Raw genomic sequence first — 27,752 nt, forward strand, 5'->3', positions numbered from 1 at the left:
CTGTGCCTCATCTGCCGGAGTACCAAGAACGAGGGACAAACGTCTTCGGAACTTACCGGCTGTTGGAACCAAGAGAAGCGTTTCTCCAGTCACACGGGAACGGTGAACAAATACTGGAGAACCAAACAAAATGAGCGGCACCCAAAAAGATGGAGACAAAAGTACTTTTCCCATCCAAGTGAACGGTGCGTATTAAAGAATATAAATGGTGACGAAAGTGACCAGCGTTAAGGCCGCTGCCGCATGACGGCATCGGTAACGGAAGAAGCGGAAGCGAGGAGTTTGCGCCACTAGAAGTGCCACCGTCTTTCGACTCGTGGGAGATTTCTTTCCTCTTCTGTCATCGTCTGCGCCTCATCCTCCTCCCTTCCGTAAGCATCCAGTAACTGTTCACGAGTGTCAATATGAAATTCAAACAAGAATAACTTATCAAACATAGTGGGAAAAAATTACCCAGAGGTCTTTGGGGCATTTACACATCGACATACAAATTCCCATTTTGCTGCTGACACCGAAAAAGTTACAGGACTCTTTCATCTTTCCGAAAAATCGCTACAAAATGTTCTTCGTTTGGCGGCGGAGTTTTTTATGCCACCTTCTGGTCACTCGTGATACTGCAGTTGGTTTTGTGTGGTTTTTTTTAAGTGAATAAGGAACTGCAGTAACTTTCTTTGTCCACACAGTGACAGGAAAGAGAGGGAGGGAGAACGAGAAAACACTATGCTTCATGTGTCACTTGAAATACTTTTAAAGTCAAAATCAACATTATCATCACTCCCACAATATGCTTAGAAGATATTAATTAGTCCAGTAACAGGGTAAAATGAGGTAGCTGTAGTTCGCGATGTTCATGAACAGATCTAAGTGTGGCAGTGGAAGGTAATGTTACAGTCAACAGCTGAGGTAAAGAGGTGAGGGGGGGGGGGGGGAAGAGATGTCGCCAAGTGTGTGGCTTAGTGGTTAAAGGTCCTGTCTTTGGTGCCAGAGGTTGAGCGTTCAAGGTCACCGCAAAAAAACGGGCAACGAGGTGGGTGCGTGTTGTTCGGTGTTCCTTGCGGTCGCTGAAGGTGCCCTTTTGGCTCGAGCTCAAACGCATGTGGTGCGACGATGCGCCTTAATGGTCCAGCTGCTTAACGAAGAGCTGTACTAGCAGCGTTGGGCTCATGGCAAAACAGTTAAAGTACTCTGTTCAAGTAAAGGAGACCTGCTTCACTTCCAATACATATAAATTGAGCCCCAACAAGCCTAATGGCTCCCGTGGGGCAGCGGTTGAGTTGTTAGCTTTACCCCCAGAAAGTGTGGGGTTTGAGGCCGGGCGGGGGATGTGTTCTTGCCGTTTCTGGAAGAAAATGCCTACTTGAAATACAAGACTTCAGCTTTTTGGGGGCCGTCGACTCTTTAGTCGAGGGGTTAAAGGCACAGCCTTCAGTTGAAGAAGTCTAGGGTTCGAAACCATCTTTCCAGGGCTTTGTGCTTTTTAACCTCAATGAAATGAGTGTCAAAGACGCACAAGGTGTTCAAAGGCTTCAACAAAACGAGCAGTAGAGATGTGGCAGAGTGGTTACTGCACTGCTCTCATGGTGCTCGACTCACGGTATCAAATCCCATGTAACGATGTCACACTTTTTCTACAGCCCTGCAACAGAGTCGTGGTTAACAACATAAGTGCTAAACAAAGTACAAGAAAGAAGTGGAGAAGCTCTGTGGTCCAGGAGGTAAAGCACTGCGTTCAAATGAAGGAGACCCACGGTTCGAATCCTGCGCGCCAGCCAGCCAGCCAGCAAGAGACGGTATATTTAAGGTAAGTGCAACAAATCCATCCTGCCTACACATGAATGATGGCATGTGAAGTGTGAGCAAAATGCCTGAAGAACAAGACATCAGGTACAAGAAGAAACTGTAACACAAAGTTCATAAAAAGAATACTTGAATAAGTAGTCATTTAGTTAATTTATTATAAATGATGTAACAAGGCCCCCACCACAAGGGCAGTTTTTTTTTTTTTTTTCCTTCACACATTCACTCCAAAACACCTCACACCTCCATCACTCACACCAACGGATCCTCAAGCGCTGGCGCCGCGGGCAGTGGCCGACTCAGGTGTACGGTCCATACTTACCTTCCCCGGGGAACCGAACCAAGGACCTCGCAGTTAGGAGTCAAGCTCCTTACCTGTTACGCCACACCACTGCCCGGAAGTTAGACCTTCTAATATCCCTGTTGTTCCTCCACAGCTCCAAGCGTTAAACGGAAAGAAAGGTATGTCAGGGCGTCTCGGACTTAAAGAAACAAACTCCTGAGATTTGAACCAACAACGTCAGAAGGGAACCCGCCTGTGCTTACACACCACTCTACAGAGCTCTGGTGGATTTTTCCTTTCTCTGGCTTTGTACTTATGGAGAAGAACAGGAGCCACATGACTGAAAAAAAAAAAACACCCTACCCACAAGGGAACGAGGCAGGGCTCGAACACGCGACCCTCAGAGGGGAGGCACTCGTAAGCCAGCATCGTGCTACCGAAGCTCTCTGCTCCGCATTACACCCGCAGCCAAAGGTAAGAGTCACTTTGCCTTAAAACAAAAAGGAACAAAAAGAAGAGATGAAATACATTATCGAGGAGGTAAAGGAGCGGAGAGCTGCGAACGGAGGGATCGGGAACTTCAGTCGCAGCTGGAACTCAAACATTAACTCCTGCATTCTTCACCATAATTACCTCAACTTTTCTTTGTTTCACCAGCGATGTTTTTCATTTTAAACTCTCTGTCCTCCTATCCCTCAAACAGTTTCATCAATTACAAGTGATGTAAATACACCGATGAGGCAGAACATTCAAACCTCTGACAGCTGAAGCGAATGACACTTGATGATGTCGTTACAATGTCACCTGTCGTCGGGGCTGGGATATATTGGGCAGCGAGCGAGCAGTTGCTTCTTCAGTTTGAGGTGTTGGAAGCAGGAGAAGTGGGTAGAGTGAGAATCTGAGTGACTTTGAGAGGGGCCAAAGTGTGAGGGCTGGACGAGTGGGTCAAAGCATCTCGAAATTGGAAGGTGTCGAGGTGTGCTCCGACCTGGTCTGCTGAATCGCGTTTTCTTTTAGATCGCATGGACGCTCGGGCGCGTGCGCGTCCTTCGCCTGGGGAAGAGATTGCGGCAGGATGCACTATGGGAAGAAGGCAAGTCGGCGGAGAGAGCGTGATGCTCTGGATGATTTTCCGCTGGGAAATCTTGGGTTCGCGTGGCTGTCGCTTTGATACGTACCACCTACCTAAAGATTATGGTCCGTGGTACAAACCATGTACACCCCTTCGTGGTAATGTTATTCCCTGATGGCAGTAGCCTTGCCACTGCAAAAAATTGCTCAGGAATGGTTTGAGGAACATGACAGAGTTCAAGATGTTAACTCGACCTCCACGTTCCCCAAATCCGGTTCCGCATCTGTGGGACCTGCTGGAAAAAGACACCGCCGATCCATGGAGGTCACACCTCGCAACTTGCAGGACTTGAAGGATCTGCTGCTACGCAACATCAGCCAGATGGGTTTTAATGTTTTGGCGTGTGTGTGTGTGTGTGTGTGTGTGTGTGTGTGTGTGTGTGTGTGTGTGTGTGTGTGTGTGTGTGTGTGTGTGTGTGTGTGTGTGTGTGTGTGTGTGTGTGTGTGTGTGTGTGTGTGTGTGAGAGACGCCTACATCGGACACCTCCTGACATTAGATGGCCTGAAGATGGACCCAGACAAGTGACTGGGGTTTCAAGTCTTCTGGATGAGACCGCGTCGTGTCGGAAACTGGTTCCAAGGTTTCGCTTCCCTTGTTGGAAGCATCTTCGGGGAGCTTCCACATCGTCAGATGCTTCAGTATGCTGCAGTATGTTTCAGAAGAGGAACTACGCAAAATAAAAGAACTCATCACAACTGCGCCAGTGCTGAAATACTACAGTGCAGATGAGGAAGTTACAATCCAGCGTGATGCCTCTGACACAGGTCTTGGTGCAGCACTCATGCAGGGCAGGTATGCCAGTAGCATTCGCAAGCAGAGCGTTAACGCAAACAGAACGGGGTTACGCCCAAATAGAGAAAGAATTCTTGGCTCTAGTTTTCAGTATGGAAAAGTTTAATCAATACACGTATGGATGTAGAGTAACTGTACAAAGTGGTCACAAACCAGACCAGCTGAGTTACCAGGATGGAATCATCTTCAGGGGTGAAAGGGCTGTTATTCCTGATGAGCTAAGGGAAGAGATAACCCAGCGCATCCATTTGTCTCATGTAGGTGTGGAAGGATGCCTCAGGAGGGCCAGAGAGTGTGTCTACTGGCAGGAAATGAATGACCAAATCAAGACATGTATACAAAAATGGGACACCTGCCTGTCGGTGGACTGTAACCAACAGAGGGAAACGTTGAAGCCGCACGAAATTCCGAAGAGGCCATGGGCCAAGGCAGGCACCGACTTCTTTACCTTTGATAATAAGGATTAGCTTATTACAGTAGACTACTATTCTAATTTCTGGGAAATAGATTTTTGCCCGACACCAAATCGGCCACTGTGATCAGGAACCCGAAGGCTCGTGTTGCGCGACAGGGCATCGCAGACGCTGTCATTTCAGAGAACGGCCCACAGTTCACATCCCGGGAATTTCAGAAATTCAGTCATTGCTGGAAATTTTGACATAAGACTTCATCACCGGGCTATCCACAGAGCAACGTCAAGGCGGAATCAGCTGTTGAAACTGCCAAGAGACTGATGTTTAAAGCACAGGCGGCAAAACAGGATCCTTATTTAGCCAACACGCCAACGCAAGGACCATCGCCTAGCCCAGCCCAGAGACTGCTTAGCTGTCGGACTAGAACATTGTTACCTACAAAATAAAACCGGTCTTCTGCAACCAAAAGCTCAACGTTCACTGGGAGAGTTGAAAGCCAAGCAGCATCGACAACAGACCTACTTTAACATATCAGCTAAGGACTTGGACATATTACGACAAGGTGACTTAGTCGGTCAGAATACAACCATTTGAGCCTCGTACGACCCGGAGGAAGGGCACCGGGGTGCATCCGATCGACGCGAGATCATATAGAATCCAGTTTGACTCTGGTGGTGTTATCGGGAGAAACCATAGACACCTCAGGAAAGCGCACGGCGGGACCCCTACGGTGACTATGAGCACAGAAGCCGTCACTTCGGATGGTACCGAACACACAGATGTTAGTCTGCAAACCAGCAGTCACTACATCCATGGCCAAGCAGATGCAGAGAGCCATGCAGACTGACAACACAGTCAACTGTTGTCACAAGGGCTGGTTGAATAGTAGAGACACCTCAGTACTTAAAAAGACTATGTACACTGATATTTCGGGTGATGTTAATGGACTTTATAAGAAAAGAGAGAAAAGGGAGCGGAAATGTTAAGGTCTGTCGTACGATTCCGCTGATAGAAGCCGCCCCGGACGGATATGATTATTTCCATAAATCTCGTTCTCTACGTCGTGGAGGTGGCGTCAGCATTCTTTCCGATAATAGATTACAAATAACACTGAGAAATAGTGATCATTTTACCTCGTTTGACGTTCTACAGTTAGATTTCAAGTCAAAACCCAATATAATTATATTCCTTATCTATCGTCCACCTGGATCGTACTCCTCTTTTCTTGAGGAATTTAGTAACTTTATAACCGAATTAGGCATTAATCATGACAAAATAATCCTGATGCGTGATTTCAATATTCATGTAGACGTGTCGTCGGGGGTAGTCTCGCTAATAGTTTTCTGTCTCTAAGCTCCGTTGGTTTTACCCAAGTTGTTACTGGTCCTACTCATTCCCGTAACCATACGCTCGATCTCGTCATAACCTACGGCGTAGATGTTCATCGTGTTAATATTATTCCTTTAAACGAGGCTATTTCTGATCATCATTTAGTAACCTTCGATCTATACCTGCCCCTGCCGTCGGACAATAGTAAGACCAAAATCGTGCGGCATATTGATGAAAATAAATACTACTGCTAAAACTGTTGATTATATCAGAAGCTCTGATTTTGGAACGAGCGTAGATATTGATCGAATGGCTTTAGATCATAATTCGGTGGTAAAATTCGCTCTAGACTCTGCGGCTCCGCCAAAAACTAAACTTATTCGAACTGTAAGAAACTCGCCGTGGTTCAACGAATCAACTCGCGCAATAAAGTTAGAATGTCGTAAATTAGAGCGTAAATGGCGCTCAAGTAAACGTTTATTATGTAGCCTGGTTCGATTGTCTAAAAAAAAAAAAAATATATAAAAAGGCACTTTTTCATGCCAGATCCGAATATACTACGCAAAGTTAAATTGATGAAAATCACAAGAACCCTCGCTTCCTGTTTTAGTACCATCGCTTACTTAACTGGTAAACACAAAGATAAACAATGTATTTCTACTACCATTACTAATGATGAATTTATGTCGTTTTTTCAATAATAAATCAGTGAATATCCGCAAATCCATAGTGCCCTCTAGTTCGGTTTTAGCAAACATAAGTGCTTCTGACGATGATAATATTAGTTGTCCGCGCTATCTCAGTAGCTTCGACGTAATAACTGTAGAGGAAATTACCGTCCTCATTCGCTCTGTGAAAAGTACTACCAGGCTGTCCTTTAGAACCCATCCCCACTAAATTGCTGAAAGCCGCAGTTTCCGTGCTTGCAGAACCTATTGTTAACATGTCGTTACTAAGTGGCTAAGTGTTCTTAAAGCTTTCAAGATTGCCGTTATTAGACCCCTACTAAAGAAATAGGATCTGGATTCCAATAACCCATGTAATTACAGATCGATCTCCAATCTACTGTTTTTATCCAAAATTCTAGAAAAATTGTAGCTTCCCAAATTGTAAAATATCTTAATCGTCATAAGATATTTGAAAAAATTTCAGTCTGGTTTCCGCACTGGTCACAGCACCGAAAGGGCACTCGCACGTGTTGTTAATGATATTCTCATCTCTTCTGATGCTGCTCAGATCTCTATTCTTATATTACGGGACTTGAGTGCTGCATTCGATACTGTAGACCATAGTATCCTACTGAGCAGACTTGGAAACCTGGTTGGACTAAGAGGTACAGCTCTGAAGTGGTTTGACTCGTATTTAGCTAAGCGTGAACAATTTGTAGTGAAATCCGATGACTGCGCTCCCTCCATCTCAACTACGCTTCAGTATGGTGTGCCACAGGGCTCTGTGTTGGGGCCATAACTGTTCTCACTCTATATTTTACCGCTGGGTGACATCATTCGCAAACAGAATGTGAACTTCCATTCGTATGCTCATGACACACAGCTATATGTATCGTTTAAGCCTGATGATCCATCACATGTGGCGTCTTTAGCTAATTGTGTTACCAGTATAAAATTATGGATGATTTAAAAAAAAAAAAAAATTTTATCTCTAAATGCCAGTAAAAGAGAGGAAGAACGACCATATAACACCGGTACTTAAATCGTTACGCTGGCTCCCGGTCGCATTTAGAGTTGATTATAAAATCCTTCTTTTGACCTATAAGGCAGTGCATGGCATTGCTCTGGCTTACCTTTGTGAGATTATTGATTCTTACATCACATTGGATGCAGGTTACCTTAAAGTACCCGTGATCAATAAGACCTCAGGAGGAGGTCATGCCTTTAGTTGTAGAGCACCTAAACTGTGGAATAGTCTACCAGTTACTGTCAGAAATGCCCCATCCGTTTCTGTGTTCAAAACCCGATTAAAGACTTACATGTTCACTCCACCTCAAAACGTAATTCCACTTGGTTGTTTTTACCACCTTTATGCAAATGCATGTTAAATTGACTTAAGTTACAAATTACTAACTCTGTTCTTTCTTCTTGTCGAGCACTGCGTCGCTACATAAGACCTGAGGAGGCCGGCCGGCGGTGACGGACGAATCCCATGCTGACTGAAGATGATGACTAACGACCATGATGGACGAGACGTTCCATGCCGAGCCGGGCATTCAAGATACCATATAGCAACAATATCATTATTATTTGTTAACTGGCTTAGAATTGTTCCTTAATCTAGAATGCTCAGGAGGGGTGGGCAACCACTGGCCCTTGGACCCACACAGGTTTTTTTCTCCCCCAACTTTTAGTTGGGAGTTTTTGTTCCTTTCCTGCATGGCCAGTAGGAGACTTATAGCTCTATAAAAGTACTATATTATGATAGTCGGCAGTCAACTGGCTTCTTTGTTTCTTTATTTGATGCATTTGTTTTTCTTGCCTTATGCCTGTGTTAAAGCGCTCTGTGTCACCGCGTGAGAAGAGTGCTCTATAAAAATAAATTGAATTGAATTGAATAGTTGACGGAAAACACTTTCGAAGCCACACCAACTTATTGCGAGAGCTGTGCCTCATCTGCCGGAGTACCAAGAACGAGGGACAAACGTCTTCGGAACTTACCGGCTGTTGGAACCAAGAGAAGCGTTTCTCCAGTCACACGGGAACGGTGAACAAATACTGGAGAACCAAACAAAATGAGCGGCACCCAAAAAGATGGAGACAAAAGTACTTTTCCCATCCAAGTGAACGGTGCGTATTAAAGAATATAAATGGTGACGAAAGTGACCAGCGTTAAGGCCGCTGCCGCATGACGGCATCGGTAACGGAAGAAGCGGAAGCGAGGAGTTTGCGCCACTAGAAGTGCCACCGTCTTTCGACTCGTGGGAGATTTCTTTCCTCTTCTGTCATCGTCTGCGCCTCATCCTCCTCCCTTCCGTAAGCATCCAGTAACTGTTCACGAGTGTCAATATGAAATTCAAACAAGAATAACTTATCAAACATAGTGGGAAAAAATTACCCAGAGGTCTTTGGGGCATTTACACATCGACATACAAATTCCCATTTTGCTGCTGACACCGAAAAAGTTACAGGACTCTTTCATCTTTCCGAAAAATCGCTACAAAATGTTCTTCGTTTGGCGGCGGAGTTTTTTATGCCACCTTCTGGTCACTCGTGATACTGCAGTTGGTTTTGTGTGGTTTTTTTAAGTGAATAAGGAACTGCAGTAACTTTCTTTGTCCACACAGTGACAGGAAAGAGAGGGAGGGAGAACGAGAAAACACTATGCTTCATGTGTCACTTGAAATACTTTTAAAGTCAAAATCAACATTATCATCACTCCCACAATATGCTTAGAAGATATTAATTAGTCCAGTAACAGGGTAAAATGAGGTAGCTGTAGTTCGCGATGTTCATGAACAGATCTAAGTGTGGCAGTGGAAGGTAATGTTACAGTCAACAGCTGAGGTAAAGAGGTGAGGGGGGGGGGGGGGGAAGAGATGTCGCCAAGTGTGTGGCTTAGTGGTTAAAGGTCCTGTCTTTGGTGCCAGAGGTTGAGCGTTCAAGGTCACCGCAAAAAAACGGGCAACGAGGTGGGTGCGTGTTGTTCGGTGTTCCTTGCGGTCGCTGAAGGTGCCCTTTTGGCTCGAGCTCAAACGCATGTGGTGCGACGATGCGCCTTAATGGTCCAGCTGCTTAACGAAGAGCTGTACTAGCAGCGTTGGGCTCATGGCAAAACAGTTAAAGTACTCTGTTCAAGTAAAGGAGACCTGCTTCACTTCCAATACATATAAATTGAGCCCCAACAAGCCTAATGGCTCCCGTGGGGCAGCGGTTGAGTTGTTAGCTTTACCCCCAGAAAGTGTGGGGTTTGAGGCCGGGCGGGGGATGTGTTCTTGCCGTTTCTGGAAGAAAATGCCTACTTGAAATACAAGACTTCAGCTTTTTGGGGGCCGTCGACTCTTTAGTCGAGGGGTTAAAGGCACAGCCTTCAGTTGAAGAAGTCTAGGGTTCGAAACCATCTTTCCAGGGCTTTGTGCTTTTTAACCTCAATGAAATGAGTGTCAAAGACGCACAAGGTGTTCAAAGGCTTCAACAAAACGAGCAGTAGAGATGTGGCAGAGTGGTTACTGCACTGCTCTCATGGTGCTCGACTCACGGTATCAAATCCCATGTAACGATGTCACACTTTTTCTACAGCCCTGCAACAGAGTCGTGGTTAACAACATAAGTGCTAAACAAAGTACAAGAAAGAAGTGGAGAAGCTCTGTGGTCCAGGAGGTAAAGCACTGCGTTCAAATGAAGGAGACCCACGGTTCGAATCCTGCGCGCCAGCCAGCCAGCCAGCAAGAGACGGTACTATTTAAGGTAAGTGCAACAAATCCATCCTGCCTACACATGAATGATGGCATGTGAAGTGTGAGCAAAATGCCTGAAGAACAAGACATCAGGTACAAGAAGAAACTGTAACACAAAGTTCATAAAAAGAATACTTGAATAAGTAGTCATTTAGTTAATTTATTATAAATGATGTAACAAGGCCCCCACCACAAGGGCAGTTTTTTTTTTTTCCTTCACACATTCACTCCAAAACACCTCACACCTCCATCACTCACACCAACGGATCCTCAAGCGCTGGCGCCGCGGGCAGTGGCCGACTCAGGTGTACGGTCCATACTTACCTTCCCCGGGGAACCGAACCAAGGACCTCGCAGTTAGGAGTCAAGCTCCTTACCTGTTACGCCACACCACTGCCCGGAAGTTAGACCTTCTAATATCCCTGTTGTTCCTCCACAGCTCCAAGCGTTAAACAGAAAGAAAGGTATGTCAGGGCGTCTCGGACTTAAAGAAACAAACTCCTGAGATTTGAACCAACAACGTCAGAAGGGAACCCGCCTGTGCTTACACACCACTCTACAGAGCTCTGGTGGATTTTTCCTTTCTCTGGCTTTGTACTTATGGAGAAGAACAGGAGCCACATGACTGAAAAAAAAAAAACACCCTACCCACAAGGGAACGAGGCAGGGCTCGAACACGCGACCCTCAGAGGGGAGGCACTCGTAAGCCAGCATCGTGCTACCGAAGCTCTCTGCTCCGCATTACACCCGCAGCCAAAGGTAAGAGTCACTTTGCCTTAAAACAAAAAGGAACAAAAAGAAGAGATGAAATACATTATCGAGGAGGTAAAGGAGCGGAGAGCTGCGAACGGAGGGATCGGGAACTTCAGTCGCAGCTGGAACTCAAACATTAACTCCTGCATTCTTCACCATAATTACCTCAACTTTTCTTTGTTTCACCAGCGATGTTTTTCATTTTAAACTCTCTGTCCTCCTATCCCTCAAACAGTTTCATCAATTACAAGTGATGTAAATACACCGATGAGGCAGAACATTCAAACCTCTGACAGCTGAAGCGAATGACACTTGATGATGTCGTTACAATGTCACCTGTCGTCGGGGCTGGGATATATTGGGCAGCGAGCGAGCAGTTGCTTCTTCAGTTTGAGGTGTTGGAAGCAGGAGAAGTGGGTAGAGTGAGAATCTGAGTGACTTTGAGAGGGGCCAAAGTGTGAGGGCTGGACGAGTGGGTCAAAGCATCTCGAAATTGGAAGGTGTCGAGGTGTGCTCCGACCTGGTCTGCTGAATCGCGTTTTCTTTTAGATCGCATGGACGCTCGGGCGCGTGCGCGTCCTTCGCCTGGGGAAGAGATTGCGGCAGGATGCACTATGGGAAGAAGGCAAGTCGGCGGAGAGAGCGTGATGCTCTGGATGATTTTCCGCTGGGAAATCTTGGGTTCGCGTGGCTGTCGCTTTGATACGTACCACCTACCTAAAGATTATGGTCCGTGGTACAAACCATGTACACCCCTTCGTGGTAATGTTATTCCCTGATGGCAGTAGCCTTGCCACTGCAAAAAATTGCTCAGGAATGGTTTGAGGAACATGACAGAGTTCAAGATGTTAACTCGACCTCCACGTTCCCCAAATCCGGTTCCGCATCTGTGGGACCTGCTGGAAAAAGACACCGCCGATCCATGGAGGTCACACCTCGCAACTTGCAGGACTTGAAGGATCTGCTGCTACGCAACATCAGCCAGATGGGTTTTAATGTTTTGGCTGGTTTGTCTGTCTGATGGAACAGAAGCAGTTAACCGTTCTGAGGAGTGGGTGCACTGTGTCACCACATTCTAGTGCGTGGGGGACCAGGGGCCACCCTGCACCACAGAGGACATCCACCTTGGAAGGGGCTTCATCCAACACCTGTCTGATTGTGAGCAGCAAGCAGAAGATCCTCTGTGGGAGGAGATGTGTTTCAAGATGGCTGGATGGGCAGAGGAGGAAGCAGTGCTGCAAGTTCTTCTGCTGCTTCCTTGTGGGAAGACCCTTCTGTCACATCTGGGAGCAGATCCCTTCAGCTTTTCTCAGTGTGAATGAGAAATGTGCCATAACTACCCTGTTATCACCCCACGTAGCTGGAGAAGTTAGGCTTAACAATTGAATAAAACCTAAAGGAACTTTCCTGTATAGTGCATGAAGTTTAACACACGTCTCCCAGGAGTGGTCTCGGCATGGGGCTTGAACATGACACCTTCTGCACTTTACTTTCTCGTTGGGTTCAGTTTAATGCAGCTGTAGTGTACTTTACAGGCAGGTGTAAGGAAATATATATTTCAGTATGGCGGCAGATGCTTTTTCACCTAAAAAACAGAAAAAGCCTAAATGGGCCGTGATACACGGAAAGAGGGAGGTAAGAGCAAAATCAACGGGGTACTGATCAGCTTCGTATTCGAAAGAACACCTTTCATCTCGTGTTAGGGCCTTGCTTTAAAGGACCCAAATCATAGTTTGCTAACAGCAGCGCTAAGTAAAATCCTTAGGGGCAAAGCATGTCACCTAAAAACACTTTAGCCCTACTGAATGCAAGAATGGAGCACAGTGCAGCTCTAACTTGGTGGAAAGAAATCATTTTCCTGTCTCGAACACGACTGAACGAAAGCGCAGCAAGGTGGCCTGGGGCGATTAAAGGAGGCATTTCTGAGATTTATTTCTTCCAAGGAAGTGCAGCACATGTTCGAAGGAGCACATCCTCCACTTAAAAATAAAATGTCTCGCACTGCACCCCCCCCCCCTGCTCTCAGAACAGTCACTTGCCGCCCCTGCTTGTGCAAAACCCTTAAAAACGTAAATATCGAAGACAGTTATTCTACTGTAAGCTAAGGTGCTAAGCAGTTCCCAACGGTTAACGTTTCAATAAAGAGAAAAGGGGGAAAAGAAGCCAGAACATGGAAAACACACCATCATGCAGCCACTGTTCCGGGGGGGGGGTGTTAATCCTACACCCTCATGGAGAACTCTACACACACACACCATGATGTCTCAGTTTTCCCGCTTCAGATTTCAACCCAATAAAGTCTCACGGAGAAGCAAAAACCAGAGGAACCCCCCCCAGGGTCTTGTGTGCACCAGCACTGGGGGCCAGGCTCCGCCCACAGCCTCCGAGCGCTGGGACAGCCCCTTAGCGTTTTCTCATTTTCACGCTCCGCACGGGGTCCAGGAATCGGGGGTCGTCTCGTCGACCGGCTTCCTCCTCCTCGTCCTCCTCCTCATCTTCATCCTGGGACCTCCTCCACGTGTTCTCCGAAGCGAAGCCGCTCCGCCGCCAGGAGGGAAGGCTGGAGCGCCGGTTCTCCTCCTTGTCCATCTCCAGAATCCTGGGCCTGTGGGTATGAGGACGTGTGAACATTTCCCAGCAGGACCCCTCTTGACGCGTTAATAGACGCGCGCGGGAGCCGAGACCCGTCGATGGGCGCGCTCGCCGCGCTTCCCCGAGTACCTGTGCGCCGCGTCGGGGCCCGCCTTCTGGCGAGAGCGCTTCGGTCTCAGAACGTGGCGTCTCTCGGAACCCAAGGCGGAGAGAAGCGCGCTCCCGGGCGAGCTCACGTCCAGCCGGGGGGCGTCCGCTTTCGTCCTGGAAACGAAGACACGAGCACACCTGTACACGCCCTCGGCTATTTCAAAGCGGTGCAACAAACGTCACGGAAACTCACAGAGCTACGTTTCGCCGCAAAAGAGGCAAATTTGCGGAGAACGCAGAGCGACTCACCTCCTGAGTATGACGACAGCCCTTCGTTCCTTGACGTCCTGAGGCCGAATGCAGTGGGTGATTTCGTCTGCGGCGTAGCCACTGAAACACAGTTGAACACACCTTTGGATGATTTGAAGCCCCGCATCGTCACATGCGGACGTCTCACTGCTCGAGCTCCAGATTGTATTTTTCAAAATGCTATAAATAGCTCGAATTTATAGCAATATACATTTTATGACGTACATGAACGTTACACGTGTTGCGGCTATGTGAATTGCATGAATTTTTATACTTTTGTTCATGCAGTTTATTCTAGTTTCTTTGTTTTATTCAGCTGTCTGTGACTGAAAGGTTTCAATAAAGGAACAAAACTTCACAGAAGGGTAAGAAATTAATGTCCATTTTTCAGTGGGGTGTTTTCCTCAGTCGCAGGATAAGTTTTACACCGCTTACAGCCGGCTTGTTGTCTGCGTTGCATCTTTAACATGCAAACATGAGATACGCTACGTAAAAACCACAGAGTTTATCCTGCACACTCGTACCCTCACGACTGACGAGTCCCGCGACGGGCTTCCGCACGCACGCACGCACACCCACCTGAGAACGGTGACGCTGCCGCGCCGCACGGGCAGGAAGAGCACGGGTTCCGACACTCGGATGGGCTTGAACTGGAACTTGCAGCCGAAGCAGAGGGCCGAGTCGCTGAAGAAGGACACCGAGACGATGGGCCTCTCGAAGATGTGTATGGGGTCCACGTGCGAGACGATGCAGCCCCCAGGCTGGTAGTCGTTGATGACCGCGCTGTTCACGAAGCCCTCGGGGATGATGTCGTTGGCGACGAGCTTCTTGACGACGAGCTCGTGCACCCAGTCGGGGATGTCGTCCACCTCGCCCTTGGAGTAGAGCCTCTCCTGGCCGGGTCCCCTCCTCTCCAGCTGCGAGCCGTACGTGTAGCCCTCGCCGAAGAAGTACTTGTTGCGCAGGGGCGCCCGGTCCACCGTGTGCTCGCGGTACAGGCCCTTCTCGGCCTTGGCCACCACCTCGTCGATGCGGCTCTCGATGCGGCGGCACTCGTCCGCGCTGAACATGCTCACCTGGCGGATGCCGCTCTTCACCCGGCCGGCCTCCAGGCCGCGTGGCGGCGGCGGCGGCGGCTCCTCCTCCTCCAGGTGGCCGTGCTTCCGCTTGCGCCCGTCGCCGCCGTCCCCCGCCTCCTTGCTCCTGTGGCCCTTCCCTTGCGGCGTCTTGAAGCTCAGCTTCTCCCGCAGGTCCGAGAAGCCGCCGGCCGCCATTTCTCGGGTCGCCGCAGCTCAGCAGTGCGTCTCACACGTCATGCCTCGCGCGCGGCCTCCGAGATCGCAGTCGCTCCGCGGTCAAGAAGTCATGGGGTCACGAGCCCTGACCTTCAGCGGTGGCCACACAGACAGCTGGCTGCAGCACGCTTCCTGAAAACACCGGAGAGGCAGCAGTGTCAAAAGAGAGTGAGTGAGAGAGTGTGTGTGCGTGTGCGCGCCACCTGCTCCATCCTGCCACGCGCGCGCACATTCACAGCAAATATGATGAGGGGGAAAACCGTGTGGAACACCCCCCTCCTCCAGCCAGTGGCTGCGCACTAAGCTCAACGGCGATCTTACCCGCTACGGCGCGCGCCAAGCCGCCGCAAAGCATTTCGGCCTGCGCGAGCCGCGAGGTCACACGACGCTACACGCGACGGCACGCGCCCGCAAACACGCACAACGCTATTCCGGCGCTCGACTGCTGTACTTACGGGCAGAGCCGGAGAGTGAGAAATGAACGCGTGTGACCCTGGCGGCGCACTGCGCATGCGCCGCGCTCGACGCGCGTGCGCCCTTTACGTCTCTCGCGTAATTTCCATAGTTACGACGGAGCCGCGCGCCAGAGAGCGCGCTGGTGCTGCGCGTCGACGCGCGAAGAAGTAAGAAAGTGGGGTTACGTCAAGTGCGTGCCGCGCCACTTTCCACTTTCCACTATAACGAGACTCGGGTGGGTCCTCAGGTCACCGGCCGCACTGTTTTCGCCCGGGCTTCAAATATTGCGAAAGTTGACTGGTGCAGAAAAAAACGCCACTCAGTTAAGGTAACCGTTAAGGCTGCCTCAGAAATTGTGCAAATCAAATGTGTCTTCAGTGGGATGATAATCCTGTCTCGAAACTAGAACGCGGTGGAAACGGTCCGTGAAATCGTGTGGACAACAAAAACACCCGCGCCTCTTCAGTTCGTCGTCTAAAATTCTCACACCGCACATTTTTTCCCTCAGAAAACTTTCCTCACAGCGACATGCCCGTGCGCCGCGTGCAAAGGCGCGCAGTTTTCCGACACTCCCTCGGCGGCGGTTACGTGACAGAACGCGCGTGTTCGTGTCGGCGCCGTTTCGCTCCTGAACGGCTGATCCCCGGTCGGTTTTTCGCGAGCGGCGGCGCCGCGCTTATCCGAAAAGGTCTCCGAAAGTTCTGCGGGCGCCGTTTACCTCCTATCATCATTGCATTCGTATAAATGAGGCGGTAAAGCAGGAAATGCACCTTCCACTTAATTCAAGGAGGATTCTTTGCTACAGACAGACAGATGAGTCCTACAGGTTTGTTAGTATAACCAGGACACTTTCTACATGCTGTCAGTCCTTTACATACAGTGCAACCTGAACAATACCTGTTGTATGTAAAGAGTAGCACGTGCTGCCTTTTTGTGTGGCCTGAGCTTCAGTGACGTCATAAGTATCGGTGCAGCACTTTTAGTGCTACACGAATCCCTGACCGATTGATCGAACTGAGTGGAGCCCTGCCGCCGATCCGCGCTTTTGGGAATAAAGCAAGAGGTCGGTCAATGTACACTTTCACTCCCTTGTGCGGTAGGGTACCAGGCTTCTCTGCCGACAGTGTCTGAGGCCGGCCGAGGGCATCGCTGCGGCCTTCAGGCTGACCATCATTGTCCACGCTCGCACGTCCTCAACAACGTGTGGGGCGTCGACCCAGGTGTAGATGTTCCACTCATAAATAAACAAGGAGATCGTCCAGTTTCTATAGAAATATTTAATGTTTTACAAAAATAGCACTTAAGTTGAAATCAGTCGCTTCGTTCACACGAAATACATTTAAAATGCTCAGACGTGTAGACACAAAAAATAACAGCGTGTCTTATTTACACGCACGTTGCTTTGGTTGCACGGTGGTGAAAGAACTCCGTTTGTACCGAGACCTTCACGGGTGAAATCCCAGAAAGCGTTGGTGAAATCGCCAGAAAAGCAGTGTCGAAGGGCTGGCTGGGTGGCTTCCCCTAGAGCAGTGTGATCTCGCTGGGCGGCAGGGTCAGCCTCTTCTCTCGGACCGAGAGCATGTTCTCCACATGCATTGCGATGACACGACACAGCTCCAGACCCTGCGCACATCGAGCATCGGCACATCGTGCAGACGTAATTCATGGTGTCTCACGGTCCATTAAAGAGTCGTAACAATAGCTTTCAGAGCATTAAACGGTCAAGAGCAGTTCTTTTCACTTGCATTTTCTGGAGCGGTCCACCGGAACTTTGGTGGGCAATCCGTCAGTCTTACCTGGTCTAGCTGTAGCTGGGAGATGCGCTGGGTCATCAGGTTCCCCAGCTTGATCTCCACGTACGGAAAGCTGGTCCCTGCAGTTGGCCTCTGGGTCCGTGTGGATTGCACCTCCTTCAGGGGGAACCTCACCATGAGCTCCTGTGGAGAGTGGAACACCATATCCACACCGTAACCACACAGTTGCCTCCTCAAAGGCAATAAGGGGAATAAATAGTAGCTGGAAAAAAACATTTTCTTAGTCCTTTTCTTCCTTTTTCAAGCCATTTTTTCCTCACATGAGGTTAGCTTGGCACAGGGGTGCTATATTTGGGATTTGGGTTCTACTACTTCAAAGAGCTCACAGTGCCATTCTGGAAGGCATATGAGCGGAAATTTTTAAAGTATGTACAGCTGGTGGCAGAAGCAAGAGACCGTGAATGGCAGGCTCACGTGAGACCAGCAGAGATAGGTGTTAGGGGGTTTGTGGTAAAATCAACTACTGGGGAATGGTCTAGGGAATTTTGAGTTGGAGACCTTTCATTAAGGGTGGCAGTGAAGGATCCGTCTGAGGCTGCTGAGAAGAGAACAGGGTATTTGGGGTTGCAGGTTGGAGGGAAGTGTGCAGTGGTTGGTAAAATTAGTGGCAGGTGGCTAGTAATTGAAGACAGCTGGTGGTAATTAAGGAGGTGTGGCCTTGTTAATTAGGTTAGTTTAAGTTTGTGGAGGGGGGAATTTGTATGTTTTGTTACCAGGTAGAGAGGTATGGTGTGATTTAAGGTGGTTTGAATTTGTGAAGATTGTGTACTTGAGCAGTGTGGTGGTATAGTGTTTGGCTGGTGTGAGAGGATGTAGGTTTGATTCCTGCTCAATCTGTGTAGAGTTTACATGTTCTCCCTGTGTCTGTGTGGGTTTTCTTGGGGTGCTCTGGTTTCTTCCCATAGTCCAAAGACATGATGTTCTGAGAGAGAGAGAGCGATATCCACATCCACTGATGTATGGATAAGTGACCTATTGTAAGTAGTATATCTAGCAGTTTAAGTCACTGCGGGTGTGTGGGCTCAATGCTACACAGAGTTTGTTAGGAGTTGCTTTGGAGAAAAGTGTCTGTTAAATGTAAATGGTTGTGTTTGTTTGGGAAGAAAGTTTAAACTTCTTGGTCTCAATTCATGGATGTAGGCTGGCAATGCTTGGTGTTTTCCATGACTTCATAGTAAGGTTGGTTGGTCTGGGTCCTTGGGTATAGCCATTGTAATATGTGCATGGGGTGTAACCTCTTGTCCTGTGTATCTTGACTGTCACTAGCTGACTTTGACCTACATGGGTATCCTTGTTGAGGAAGTTAAGCCCATTCTGATTCACAGCCAGTATGCAAGGGGCCATAATGGCAGTGTTGCTGCTGCTCTGGATGTAGAAGAAGGATGAGCCGAACATGGGGAAGGCACTCACAAGTCCTGTGGAGAGACCAGTGCAAAAAAAGTCACAAGTGACACAAAGCTGTGCAGAGGATAACCATAATGACAAATACTTGACTGACAGCAGAGCATAAAGACATGCAAATCTAAGATAAGGGATTAATTCAGAGAGAATAATAATGATTAAAGGGGTTCATACCTAGGAACTGGGACCTAGCCTGGTGTGGACTCAGGGCCTGGACCTGCTGCATGTGCTGAGTCACCATGTTGAGCCACTGCTGTGGTCTCTGCAGCCCGTATAGCTGCAGGGGGATGGTGTCCTGCACCTCACGGCTGAGGGTCGCATGAGGATCGCATGCGGTGTTGCACAATGAATCATATATGAATTAGATGTTTCATATGTGGAATTGTGCGTGACTTCTATCAGCAAATGTATCTAATGCTAAATCACATTAGAATTGTCGTTCCAACTTCTTTATAAGAGCAGACGTACAGGGTGGGAAGGTAAACGCTGGCAGAAGCACGGTGCTGCAATGCAGCCAGCTTGGACACCTGCTGGAGCTGCTGCTCACTAGCCTTCCCCTGGGGCAGAACATTGAGCAGGGCTTTTAGGTAGTCTGGAAGCACCTGCAGAGGGGTGGGGAGGGGGACAAAGGTAATTAACAACCAGGCCTTGGGTTGCCAAACTGGGTACTACACAACACCCCCCAGCCATCAGCCCTGTACCTGGTTGTAATGCATGGTAACGCAAAGCTCGTTGTCAAATTTCAGCGGCTGGAACCAGATCACCCTTCTAAACCAAAAGCTGTAGTTGCTGTCAACGGGCTCAGATTCTGTAGATACGTCCAGGATATACTCTTTCTTGGTTAACGGACGGACGTTCTGGCCTGCAGGGACATTGGGACAATAGTCTCCTGGCGCACATGAACAGCGGTCTTTACAGGCTCATAGAACATAAAGGCACAATTCACTGGATGGTAATTTGGGATTATATTAGCTTTTGTGCAGCAGCCTGCATCATTTTGTAAAATGTCTGCTGAGAATCCCCAGTGTGTGGGGGTTTCCCCCTTCCCCTCTCACCTCTGTTGGTGACCACAAAGATGGCATATTCATCCATGGCTTCCAGTCTATGCAAACCCATCTCGTAACATAGCTCTTCAGTGACATCCAGGGCAATCTGATATAGAGCGACAGGCTCACTGCAACAGACACCCCCGTCAAGAGCATCTGCAGGGTCCTGTGCCGATTCAGACGGGCCATCTTACCGTGCAAGTCTTAATTTTAAGGTGACGTTCGATTCCACCTGGCAGAAGGAAGAGCTGTCGCTTGGAGCTTCGCCCAGCCTAAGAAACCGAAAGAGCAGAAGCTTAAAGGGGGGTGGGAAAAATGTGGGATATGGGGGGAATAAAGTACTTGTTTAATTGAACTGACCACCATCGCTTTCAGTTCCATGCTGCTTGGGAACTCGGTTCGGCCGCCATATTGGAAGGTCTTCCTCAGATTTTGTTCACAGGCTTTAGCAATCCCTGCCCATGGTGCCAATAAAAGATGTCAGTTATATTCACAGGTATAAACAGTTTGCCATCCCAATGCCTTATTCTGTTGATGTTTTAGCAAAAACATACTTAACCTACTTTAGAGCAGTTTGAGAACTTTCTTGCAAGTTCATGGCATGAATTTGTTCTGGTGCATAGAATAGAATATACTTTATTGTCCCCTTAGGCATGTTTATGTCTAACACAAAGAGTCCATGACACCTGGGTTTTAGAGTAGCGAAAGACAGTGTGACGCTAGTGAACCTGGTAACCACTTCTGTGGATACATCTTCACCACGAGGTGCACCTTGAAAGTGTGTCCCTGAGCTCTGACCCATGTCCTGCAGAAACCTGAGCAGGAAGGGCTTCAGCACCTCAGAGCAGCGGTAGTAGGCTGTGAGGAGGTAGAGAAGCCTCCAGCCCCTCTGGCAGCTGTCCCTGCAGACCGGGTCAGAGAGGGGAACACTGGCTGCCATTGCAAATGACCTCAGAGTGGTGAGGGATCAAGGTCACCATAGGGTTGCTTACGTTTTGGAGCTGGTGTTGGCAGTGATCTGCTTGAGAACCTGGCAGTAGGCTTCGTCCTTCATGAGGTTATACTCCCCACTGAGCTGTGAAGGAGGGAATGGAACGGGATGGTGAGTACCGCTGTAGAGGTGAGCTTGATTTTTATATCTACGAAAAGAGATGGACCGTACCCTCAGAACGGTCCACACGACCTCTTGCTCAGTCTGCCCTTTCAGGGGGTAGTCTCCCATAAACTTCATCACCGCTACCGAAAGAGGCAAAGCAAACGGGTAAACGGACACTGGTACACCCGGAGACCCTGAAAACTCATCTTAAGCGCTGCACTATGCCATACATTCATGCTTACGGCCATACCACCCTGAACATGCACAATCTGAAGGTAAGCAGGGTAGGGCCTGGTATCCCTGGTTATGGCCTACAGAAGCATCAATGGAACTGCTCCCAGCTATCTACAACACTTGATCAACTGTGCCGCTCTTCCACATCTGCCTCCTTGGTGGTCTAACGCATAAAAGGTAAAGCATGAAGGTTCCTGATTCTGGCTCCATTGTGGAGGAATGACCTCCCCTCTCACTCAGAACTGCTGAATCTGTCCACATTTTAAAATTCACTTTGCCCATGATCTCTTAAGTTCATGTAAGGTGTAAATGTTCATGCACCATAACTTTTACATGATGCCCAGCTAAACCTTTACAGCTATTCCTGTAATGTATGTTTATATGCATCTTAAATTACTAAGAAGTTGATCTGAAATTGTGGATATTCTGAGTTTTATACAGCTACTTGTGTGATGAACATTTTCATATGAGGGAAAGAAACTGCACTTCAGAACCATCTGTCTTTCTGCTAGTGTAATGAACATGTATTTTGAGATGTATTTTGTGTTGCAGAAAAGTCTGTTAAATGAATAAATGTAACATTCATGAAAGCTTCTATGGTTCCTTCACTTCTGTACCAGAGTGAAAAATTAAACCTTCAACTCACCCAGAAATATTTCTGCTGCCACTTTGTTCATGTTTTCATCAGTGAAATCGATCAGGGACTCTTGAATTGGGGCCTGGTGACAAAAACAGAAATTAACTCAAACTTTACAGCAAAGGGTATAATAAACTGAATTCTAATGAAGAAAACATTGAGCACTAAGCACCACAGTGAAAGATTAAGCTGTTTGTCTGCGACTGGAATTCTGACAAAAGTAATGTTTTATTTGACTGACTTTGGTATATTTCACCATATCCACTGGGTTTCTTGTCTCTTTGCCTTTCTTTGACTTCTGTTTGTATGAATTGCTGTAATGAGTAACGGAACATAATTATACTGTACTGCGGGGTTGTTCACCATCTGGCTGTATGAAGGGTTTAAGAAGGTCAGACCTCTCTTTGCTCTGGGCCTCCCTGAAATACTTCTTGGCAAACTCCACCAGACTGTATCTGCTGTCCTGAAGCATCCTCTCATCCATCTCCACAGGGCCATGCGCATCATAGGTTTCTGTGTACTCACCGGCACCTGGCACCTGAGGGGGACAAGTCAGCTGCTGTGCATTTCAATATTGGCTTTTTCACGATATGGAGGCAAAGCTCAAAGAAGGCTGTGATTTCCCACAAGCCTGTGCATCTGGCTGTGTTACTGCGTGGAAGAGGACACCTCAATGGGGCGGTCCAGCTCATGAGCTGCCATGGTGGAGGCCACGGCAACAGCGACCGCAGCTGAAGCGGCCACGCGACCCTGCTTGTCCTTGGGCTCGTCCTTCCTCTCCACAGGCAGGCTGATGAAGTCAGGGGCGGCCACCGGCTGAACAAATTCGGCGGGGAAGATGCCCGAGCGCCCGTGGACGGCACCGAACTTCCAGCCTTGATGCGTTGGCGAACAAGAGAAGAGACACGCAGGGTGGCTATATTTCATGAAGGGAGAAAGGCTCTGGTCGGCAGAGTCGGGGATGCTAGTGCTTGCTTGGAAATTTGCTCATTCCCAGTTACCCCTGATCGTGCGAGGATCACAATGGCTCCAAAATTATTTATATTTATTTATCCGGCAGAAATTCCTAATTCCTATCTAAAGTCACATTTTGCACGCTAACGCATGTCTGAGAGGATGTGCAACACACAAAGGAAGCGCAGATGAAAAGGAACTCCATGCAAAGAGGGCACACAGACCCACCAAAGTCAGACGTCTCTTTCTTTAACTCCTCCAGGAAAATCACCTTCTTTCTCACAATGCAACCGTAGTAGTGGCCTGTCGGACAGGCGTGATAGCGAGAGGTCATTGCAGTTTCTTCACAGATGCTTCTACCCAAAGGGATTAGCTAACGGATATTTTACTGGGATTAAACATGATTTATATCTCACCTTCTTCCAGGCCTTCCATCTTCTGTAGACGAATGATATCACCTTTATGAAAGCTGAGAAGCGTTCGATCATCCGTGATGTAATTTCTCACAGCCACTACGTAGTCTGAATCCTAGAGGAGGAAAGGGGCTAAGAGTGTCTGTTCTGTTTCTCCAAGGCGGGCTGGATTCCAAAAGCAGATCTCCATCTCAAGGCAAGTGTCATCTACCTTCTTAAGCTCGGTGATGAAGAAGTCAATCATGGCCTTCACCTGCGGCGCCTTGGCCGAAAACAGAATGAGCTTCTCGTTGATCAGGTTGAACTCCAGCATGTTCCTCGACGGAATGGTGACGAACATGATGTCCGTGTAGCTAAGCAAAGGATATTAGTCAGCTGGCTGTTCTGATCACACTCTGCATACTTGATGCTCCCCATCTCCATAGCTTCAAGACTGGAGAACACAAAAGTGCTCCTTACCTGTAAGGCCGGAGGACCCGGAAGAACTCCTGGGACGACGTGCTGCTCTTCACCATCCTCAGCAGCTTGATTCCGCTGTGAGACACGGCCAAGACCTGGACTCCAGTTCCCACACTGCCCTACAAACAAGAGGTTTGAGAGATTTCCAGACATGTATACCCTCAATAAGACGTTCATCTACCAGAGTCTGTCAGAACATATATCATCCGATGAAACATGTCTGCTGGGCATACTTTCTCCCCATACAGAGTGCAGAGAGGAGTCTTACCGAAGCAGGGAAGAGGCGAGAGAAGTAAATCTCCCAAGTGTCCCTGGCTGCTGTGATGACCTTCTTCTTCACACTTTCATCCTGAATGGCTGAATTTGGCTCGATACGGTTCTCCACTGTAACACGAAGAGGCGTGGAGCTTGTGTCACCTGGAAATTCCTTTTTCCACTGCAGACCGTAACTACAGTCCTTCATCTGCTTAGCGGCAGACTCATTGCACACTTATTTCCCCACATTTTCCTTACAACTTTGCAGCCACCTTACTTTGTGGTATTGTAACGACCCGCGTTACTGTTTTGGGCGGGAAACTTGTGAAATGTAAATAGTTGCATTGTGGGAAAAATGTGAAATGTAGGTATGCAACCACTAGGGGCACGTCTGGAGGAAATGATGGGGTGACCCTGTTTAGGGGCATGTTGGGAAAGAGAGAAAGAACTTGGGGGGGGGGGGGGGGGGGGGGGGGGGGGTGCTAAGCAGGCTGGTAAGGTTGGCTGGAGATGTAAGTTCTAATGGAAATGAAGTCCTTAGGCTAAGAGCATTATTTTCCTGGTGCCAGTGTTTCAATAAAACACTTGAAATAAATGCTACTTCTACATCCTTCTTTGCCCCATCCAAACCTATGGTGCTGCGTGCCACAATATTTACCAAACAAGGACTTCATCTTCTGGCGTTCCTCCGTGGTAATTCGGACACAAGCTTCAGAAAATGTATCATGGACTATCTGGAGGAGGAAATGGGGAATGTGCAATCAGAATAAGGGGTAGCATAGTCACTGTATCTAAACTATGATGGTATTGATGGAGATGGTAAAGTTGAGACCTGTCTGAATATGAGATCCAGAAGCAGTGGATTATTAAAGCTGTCCTTTGGATAGAAAACCTGCAGCCGGAGAAAGAGAAGAATGAAGATGCTGGAGAAGAGTGAAGATACTGAGAGCACGTGGTGGTGCGGCAGGAGCCGGGGGGCACACCTCTTTGCGCAGGTAGATCTTCCAGGGCACGTTGGTGTAAGTGAAATGCTCCTCGCTGGTCCGCCTATGTAACTGCGTCTGCATGCTGTCCTCCTCCAGCGGCAGCTCCCTGGACACTGACCACACCTTCTCCGATGAGACCACAAAATACTACCCACCATGGGCCTGCACACCCTCCCAGAGCCTTACAGATGATCCTCATAACCTTTTAGTTTGCTGCTAAAATGATTATGTTCTGGAATCGCGTTTGGCAGCAACGTGGTTGACGGAATGTACGTTCACCTGGCTTGGGAGGAGGGGTGATTTGGGGGTCTGACGACTCGGTGGGCTCTGCCTTGACAGTCCTGGCTGGCGAGAGGGGCGGAGTGCGCCCCTTCTGAGTCTTTGGTGTCAAAGGGGCTGGCTGCTGCATTGAGTGCTTGGGAAAGGGGAGAGATGGATGGGAATGCATGTAACATGTAGGACATAGAGTGATGAACCCCATGAAGCACTCCACTCATACCTGGGCCTGCTGAGTGCCCATCTGACCTTTGAGAATGGTCAGGGCCTCATCATGAGGGTCTGGCTTCTTCACAAACACCTTCCCCTCCTTCCTGTTTCCAGGGGCCAAAGGGTGAGGGTTAGGAAACATAGAGCACATACACAGAACATGGGTTGCTGTGACTCTCAGAGGCACCTGGCTGTCTCCGAGGGTCTGGCTGGGGTTCCGGGCTGGTACTGCTTGATTATGTCCTTGATGTTGTGGCTTGGCTCGATGTGCTCTGCGTTAGAGACGGAGGACCTCACCGTGTCCTCAGCTGTGACTGAGTGTGCAGGGCCTGAGGGACACAAACAGTTGGGCACTCTTGTGCACTGGAACTCTAGGTTCAAGTCAAGCTTCTGATGCTACACAACTATGCTAGATGCCACCATCCCTTTCACAGCCCCAAAACTGGTCCCGAAGGGACAGTGACGTACCCCGGTGTGTCGGCCTCTCTCTGCCCCCCTGCTGGGCTGGAGCCTGGGTACGCAGCGGACTCCCTGCTGTCGGCCTGCTCTGCAATGGGGCAAGAGGGGTGTCGGAGTAGGGTGGGGTGCGGCATGTGAGGAACTGTGAAGGGTCTGGGGCTTACCTGAGAGGGAGCGGTGGCCCGGGGTAGCGGTGTCAGGGCAGAATGCTGGAACCGCGGACTGGCGTGAGGGCTCCCGTAGGGGTTGGTCACATGACCCGTCACATGACCCGTCACATGGCCAGTCATATGGTCAGCATACATCTGCTGCTGCAGTGCCAAGGCCTGCATGGTCATCTGCTGTGCCTGAGTGGAGAACGAGCAGCGTCTGCAGGTTTGGCCAAACGACTGAACTTTTAAGTACAAGGCCACATGAAGACGGACTGCAATTTGGACACTGACCAGGATAATCGCTTGCTGGTTGATGATGGCCTGTTGTTGCTGGGCCAACACACTCTGTTCCGCCTCTGAAGGAAAAGGGTTCACTGTATGCCAAATAATGACACTAATACGGGAAGTAATATGAACACCTCGTAAACCTGGATGGCTTCTCAAGCTGATGCTTAATTTATACATTTTTATATTAATTAACGGAGGATGATGTGAGAGAAGCATCGAGATGCTTTGAGGGCTTCGCAGATGTTCACAAGTGGCACGCTGAACAACAAGTGAAACCGTTTCTCCACACCTGACACATTGCCAGCCATTGTAGGTATTGCAGGCACACTGGGAATGGTAGGCATGGCTGGCATTGTAGGCATGGCTGGCATTGTGGACATTGCGGGGGCAGCAGGCGCTGTGGCCACATCTGGATCGGGGGAGGTAGCCCGCAGGGGTGGTACAGGGTTCACTCCTGGCACCATGGTGCCCATGACAGGCAGGACCTGCACAGCTGTGAATGAGCACATGGGAAGGCATTCAGTTACAGCACCATCTACTGCAGCAGAGGACTTTATTTACATATTTTTTAACATTTCAGAACTGACAGCACCAGAAAGGCACAAAAACTCAAAGGCACAAACATCACGTGGCAAAAACATACCGTGCTGGTGAACTAGAGAGAACTAGAGAGCGGATGATCGTATATGTTGATTATTTACGACTTGCACATGGTGACTTTTGTACAGTATTATTCTTGTCTTTCACCGTCTGCTATATACTGCAAATAACGAGTTCTGAGTTCTGCATCCATCGCGAGAGCTCGCGGCTGCTTTAACAAACAGTCCGCAGCACAGTTAGCTGCACTACAGCAGGACACTACACTACAGATCTCAAGAAAAGACATAAACAGGAACTAAAAATTAAAGTCCTGGTCCAGCTTTTGCTGCATTCCATGGAACTTGCACATGCTAACCCCACTACACTTCTACACCACTTCTGGGCATCACATAGTTCTACAAAAGGAAACGTCAAGCCTGACATGGATCCCACAAGTGCCCTGTTGCCACCGAGCCAAAGCAATTCCACTCCAGCCACATCAGCATGCATTATTCAGGCCTCCGGTTCGCATATGGCCCGGGCATCCAACTCACCACCGGGCTGCAGTCCTGGGGGGTAGTGTCCACGAGCACTAGGCTGGCTCTTCTCTCTGTCCCCCCCTCTGATCCCACCACCCCCTTTCATCCTGTTGGACATGCTGGCTGACTTCTCCTGGTCATGAGAGAGAGAGAAAGAGAGACAGGCAGCAGTAACAAATGAGCATTTGACCTGGTCGGGACCCCCACAGCTTGAGGATGGGTGGAAATCAATCTGCTGGAGTACCTTACTGCCTCTAATAGTAAGAGACTCTGCTAATGCCACATGATGGACAGGCCGATCTACTCGC

General features: G+C 48.7%; 2 protein-coding genes across 3 annotated transcripts in view; both read right to left on the reverse strand.

The window, feature by feature from the left end:
* Positions 1-12,816: 12,816 nt before the first annotated feature.
* On the reverse strand, positions 12,817-16,208 carry LOC108941731 (RNA demethylase ALKBH5-like). Of its 2 annotated transcripts, none has more exons than XM_029253858.1 (5): positions 15,646-16,208; positions 14,475-15,322; positions 13,896-13,976; positions 13,626-13,760; positions 12,817-13,509 (listed from the first exon to the last, which is right to left on the reverse strand). In XM_029253858.1, exons 2-5 carry the CDS (start codon positions 15,167-15,169, stop codon positions 13,308-13,310), a joined length of 1,113 nt encoding a protein of 370 aa, XP_029109691.1. In that variant the 5' UTR covers positions 15,170-15,322; positions 15,646-16,208; the 3' UTR covers positions 12,817-13,307. The 2 variants fall into 2 exon arrangements, with proteins under 2 accessions (XP_029109691.1, XP_029109692.1); XM_029253859.1 differs by lacking the exon at positions 15,646-16,208 and adding an exon at positions 15,512-15,611.
* A 699-nt stretch (positions 16,209-16,907) lies between these two features.
* myo15aa (myosin XVAa) overlaps positions 16,908-27,752 on the reverse strand; it is a 32,995-nt gene continuing 22,150 nt past the window's right edge. The window contains exons 34-65 of the mRNA XM_029254047.1: positions 27,460-27,577; positions 26,616-26,819; positions 26,330-26,394; positions 26,051-26,233; positions 25,896-25,974; positions 25,615-25,756; positions 25,441-25,531; positions 25,221-25,356; positions 24,939-25,054; positions 24,788-24,847; positions 24,614-24,689; positions 23,969-24,084; positions 23,701-23,819; positions 23,453-23,594; positions 23,245-23,356; positions 23,057-23,131; positions 22,544-22,749; positions 22,273-22,412; positions 22,116-22,188; positions 21,884-21,956; positions 21,070-21,143; positions 20,900-20,982; positions 20,679-20,809; positions 20,268-20,362; positions 20,102-20,179; positions 19,917-20,013; positions 19,563-19,723; positions 19,330-19,463; positions 19,036-19,169; positions 18,742-18,875; positions 17,443-17,583; positions 16,908-17,269 (exon numbers count right to left, since the gene is read on the reverse strand). Coding sequence (XP_029109880.1) covers positions 17,168-17,269; positions 17,443-17,583; positions 18,742-18,875; positions 19,036-19,169; positions 19,330-19,463; positions 19,563-19,723; positions 19,917-20,013; positions 20,102-20,179; positions 20,268-20,362; positions 20,679-20,809; positions 20,900-20,982; positions 21,070-21,143; positions 21,884-21,956; positions 22,116-22,188; positions 22,273-22,412; positions 22,544-22,749; positions 23,057-23,131; positions 23,245-23,356; positions 23,453-23,594; positions 23,701-23,819; positions 23,969-24,084; positions 24,614-24,689; positions 24,788-24,847; positions 24,939-25,054; positions 25,221-25,356; positions 25,441-25,531; positions 25,615-25,756; positions 25,896-25,974; positions 26,051-26,233; positions 26,330-26,394; positions 26,616-26,819; positions 27,460-27,577 — 3,690 coding nt within the window. The 3' untranslated portion in view covers positions 16,908-17,167. The remainder of the gene's footprint in view (positions 17,270-17,442; positions 17,584-18,741; positions 18,876-19,035; positions 19,170-19,329; positions 19,464-19,562; positions 19,724-19,916; positions 20,014-20,101; positions 20,180-20,267; positions 20,363-20,678; positions 20,810-20,899; positions 20,983-21,069; positions 21,144-21,883; positions 21,957-22,115; positions 22,189-22,272; positions 22,413-22,543; positions 22,750-23,056; positions 23,132-23,244; positions 23,357-23,452; positions 23,595-23,700; positions 23,820-23,968; positions 24,085-24,613; positions 24,690-24,787; positions 24,848-24,938; positions 25,055-25,220; positions 25,357-25,440; positions 25,532-25,614; positions 25,757-25,895; positions 25,975-26,050; positions 26,234-26,329; positions 26,395-26,615; positions 26,820-27,459; positions 27,578-27,752) is intronic.

The sequence above is a fragment of the Scleropages formosus genome, chromosome 8 (genome assembly GCF_900964775.1).
Source record: "Scleropages formosus chromosome 8, fSclFor1.1, whole genome shotgun sequence".
Lineage (NCBI taxonomy): Eukaryota > Metazoa > Chordata > Actinopteri > Osteoglossiformes > Osteoglossidae > Scleropages > Scleropages formosus.

What these genes read in the sequence shown, in the direction of transcription:
- LOC108941731 (XM_029253858.1), bottom strand. Translation starts at nt 15,169, where the DNA reads ATGGCGGCCGGCGGCTTCTCGGACCTGCGGGAGAAGCTGAGCTTCAAG. An exon ending in GGCAGCGTCACCGTTCTCAG is followed by an intron (nt 13,977 to 14,474) that starts GTGGGTGTGCGT and finishes ACTGTGTTTCAG; the next exon opens with TGGCTACGCCGCAGACGAAA. An exon ending in GGCCCCGACGCGGCGCACAG is followed by an intron (nt 13,510 to 13,625) that starts GTACTCGGGGAA and finishes TCATACCCACAG; the next exon opens with GCCCAGGATTCTGGAGATGG.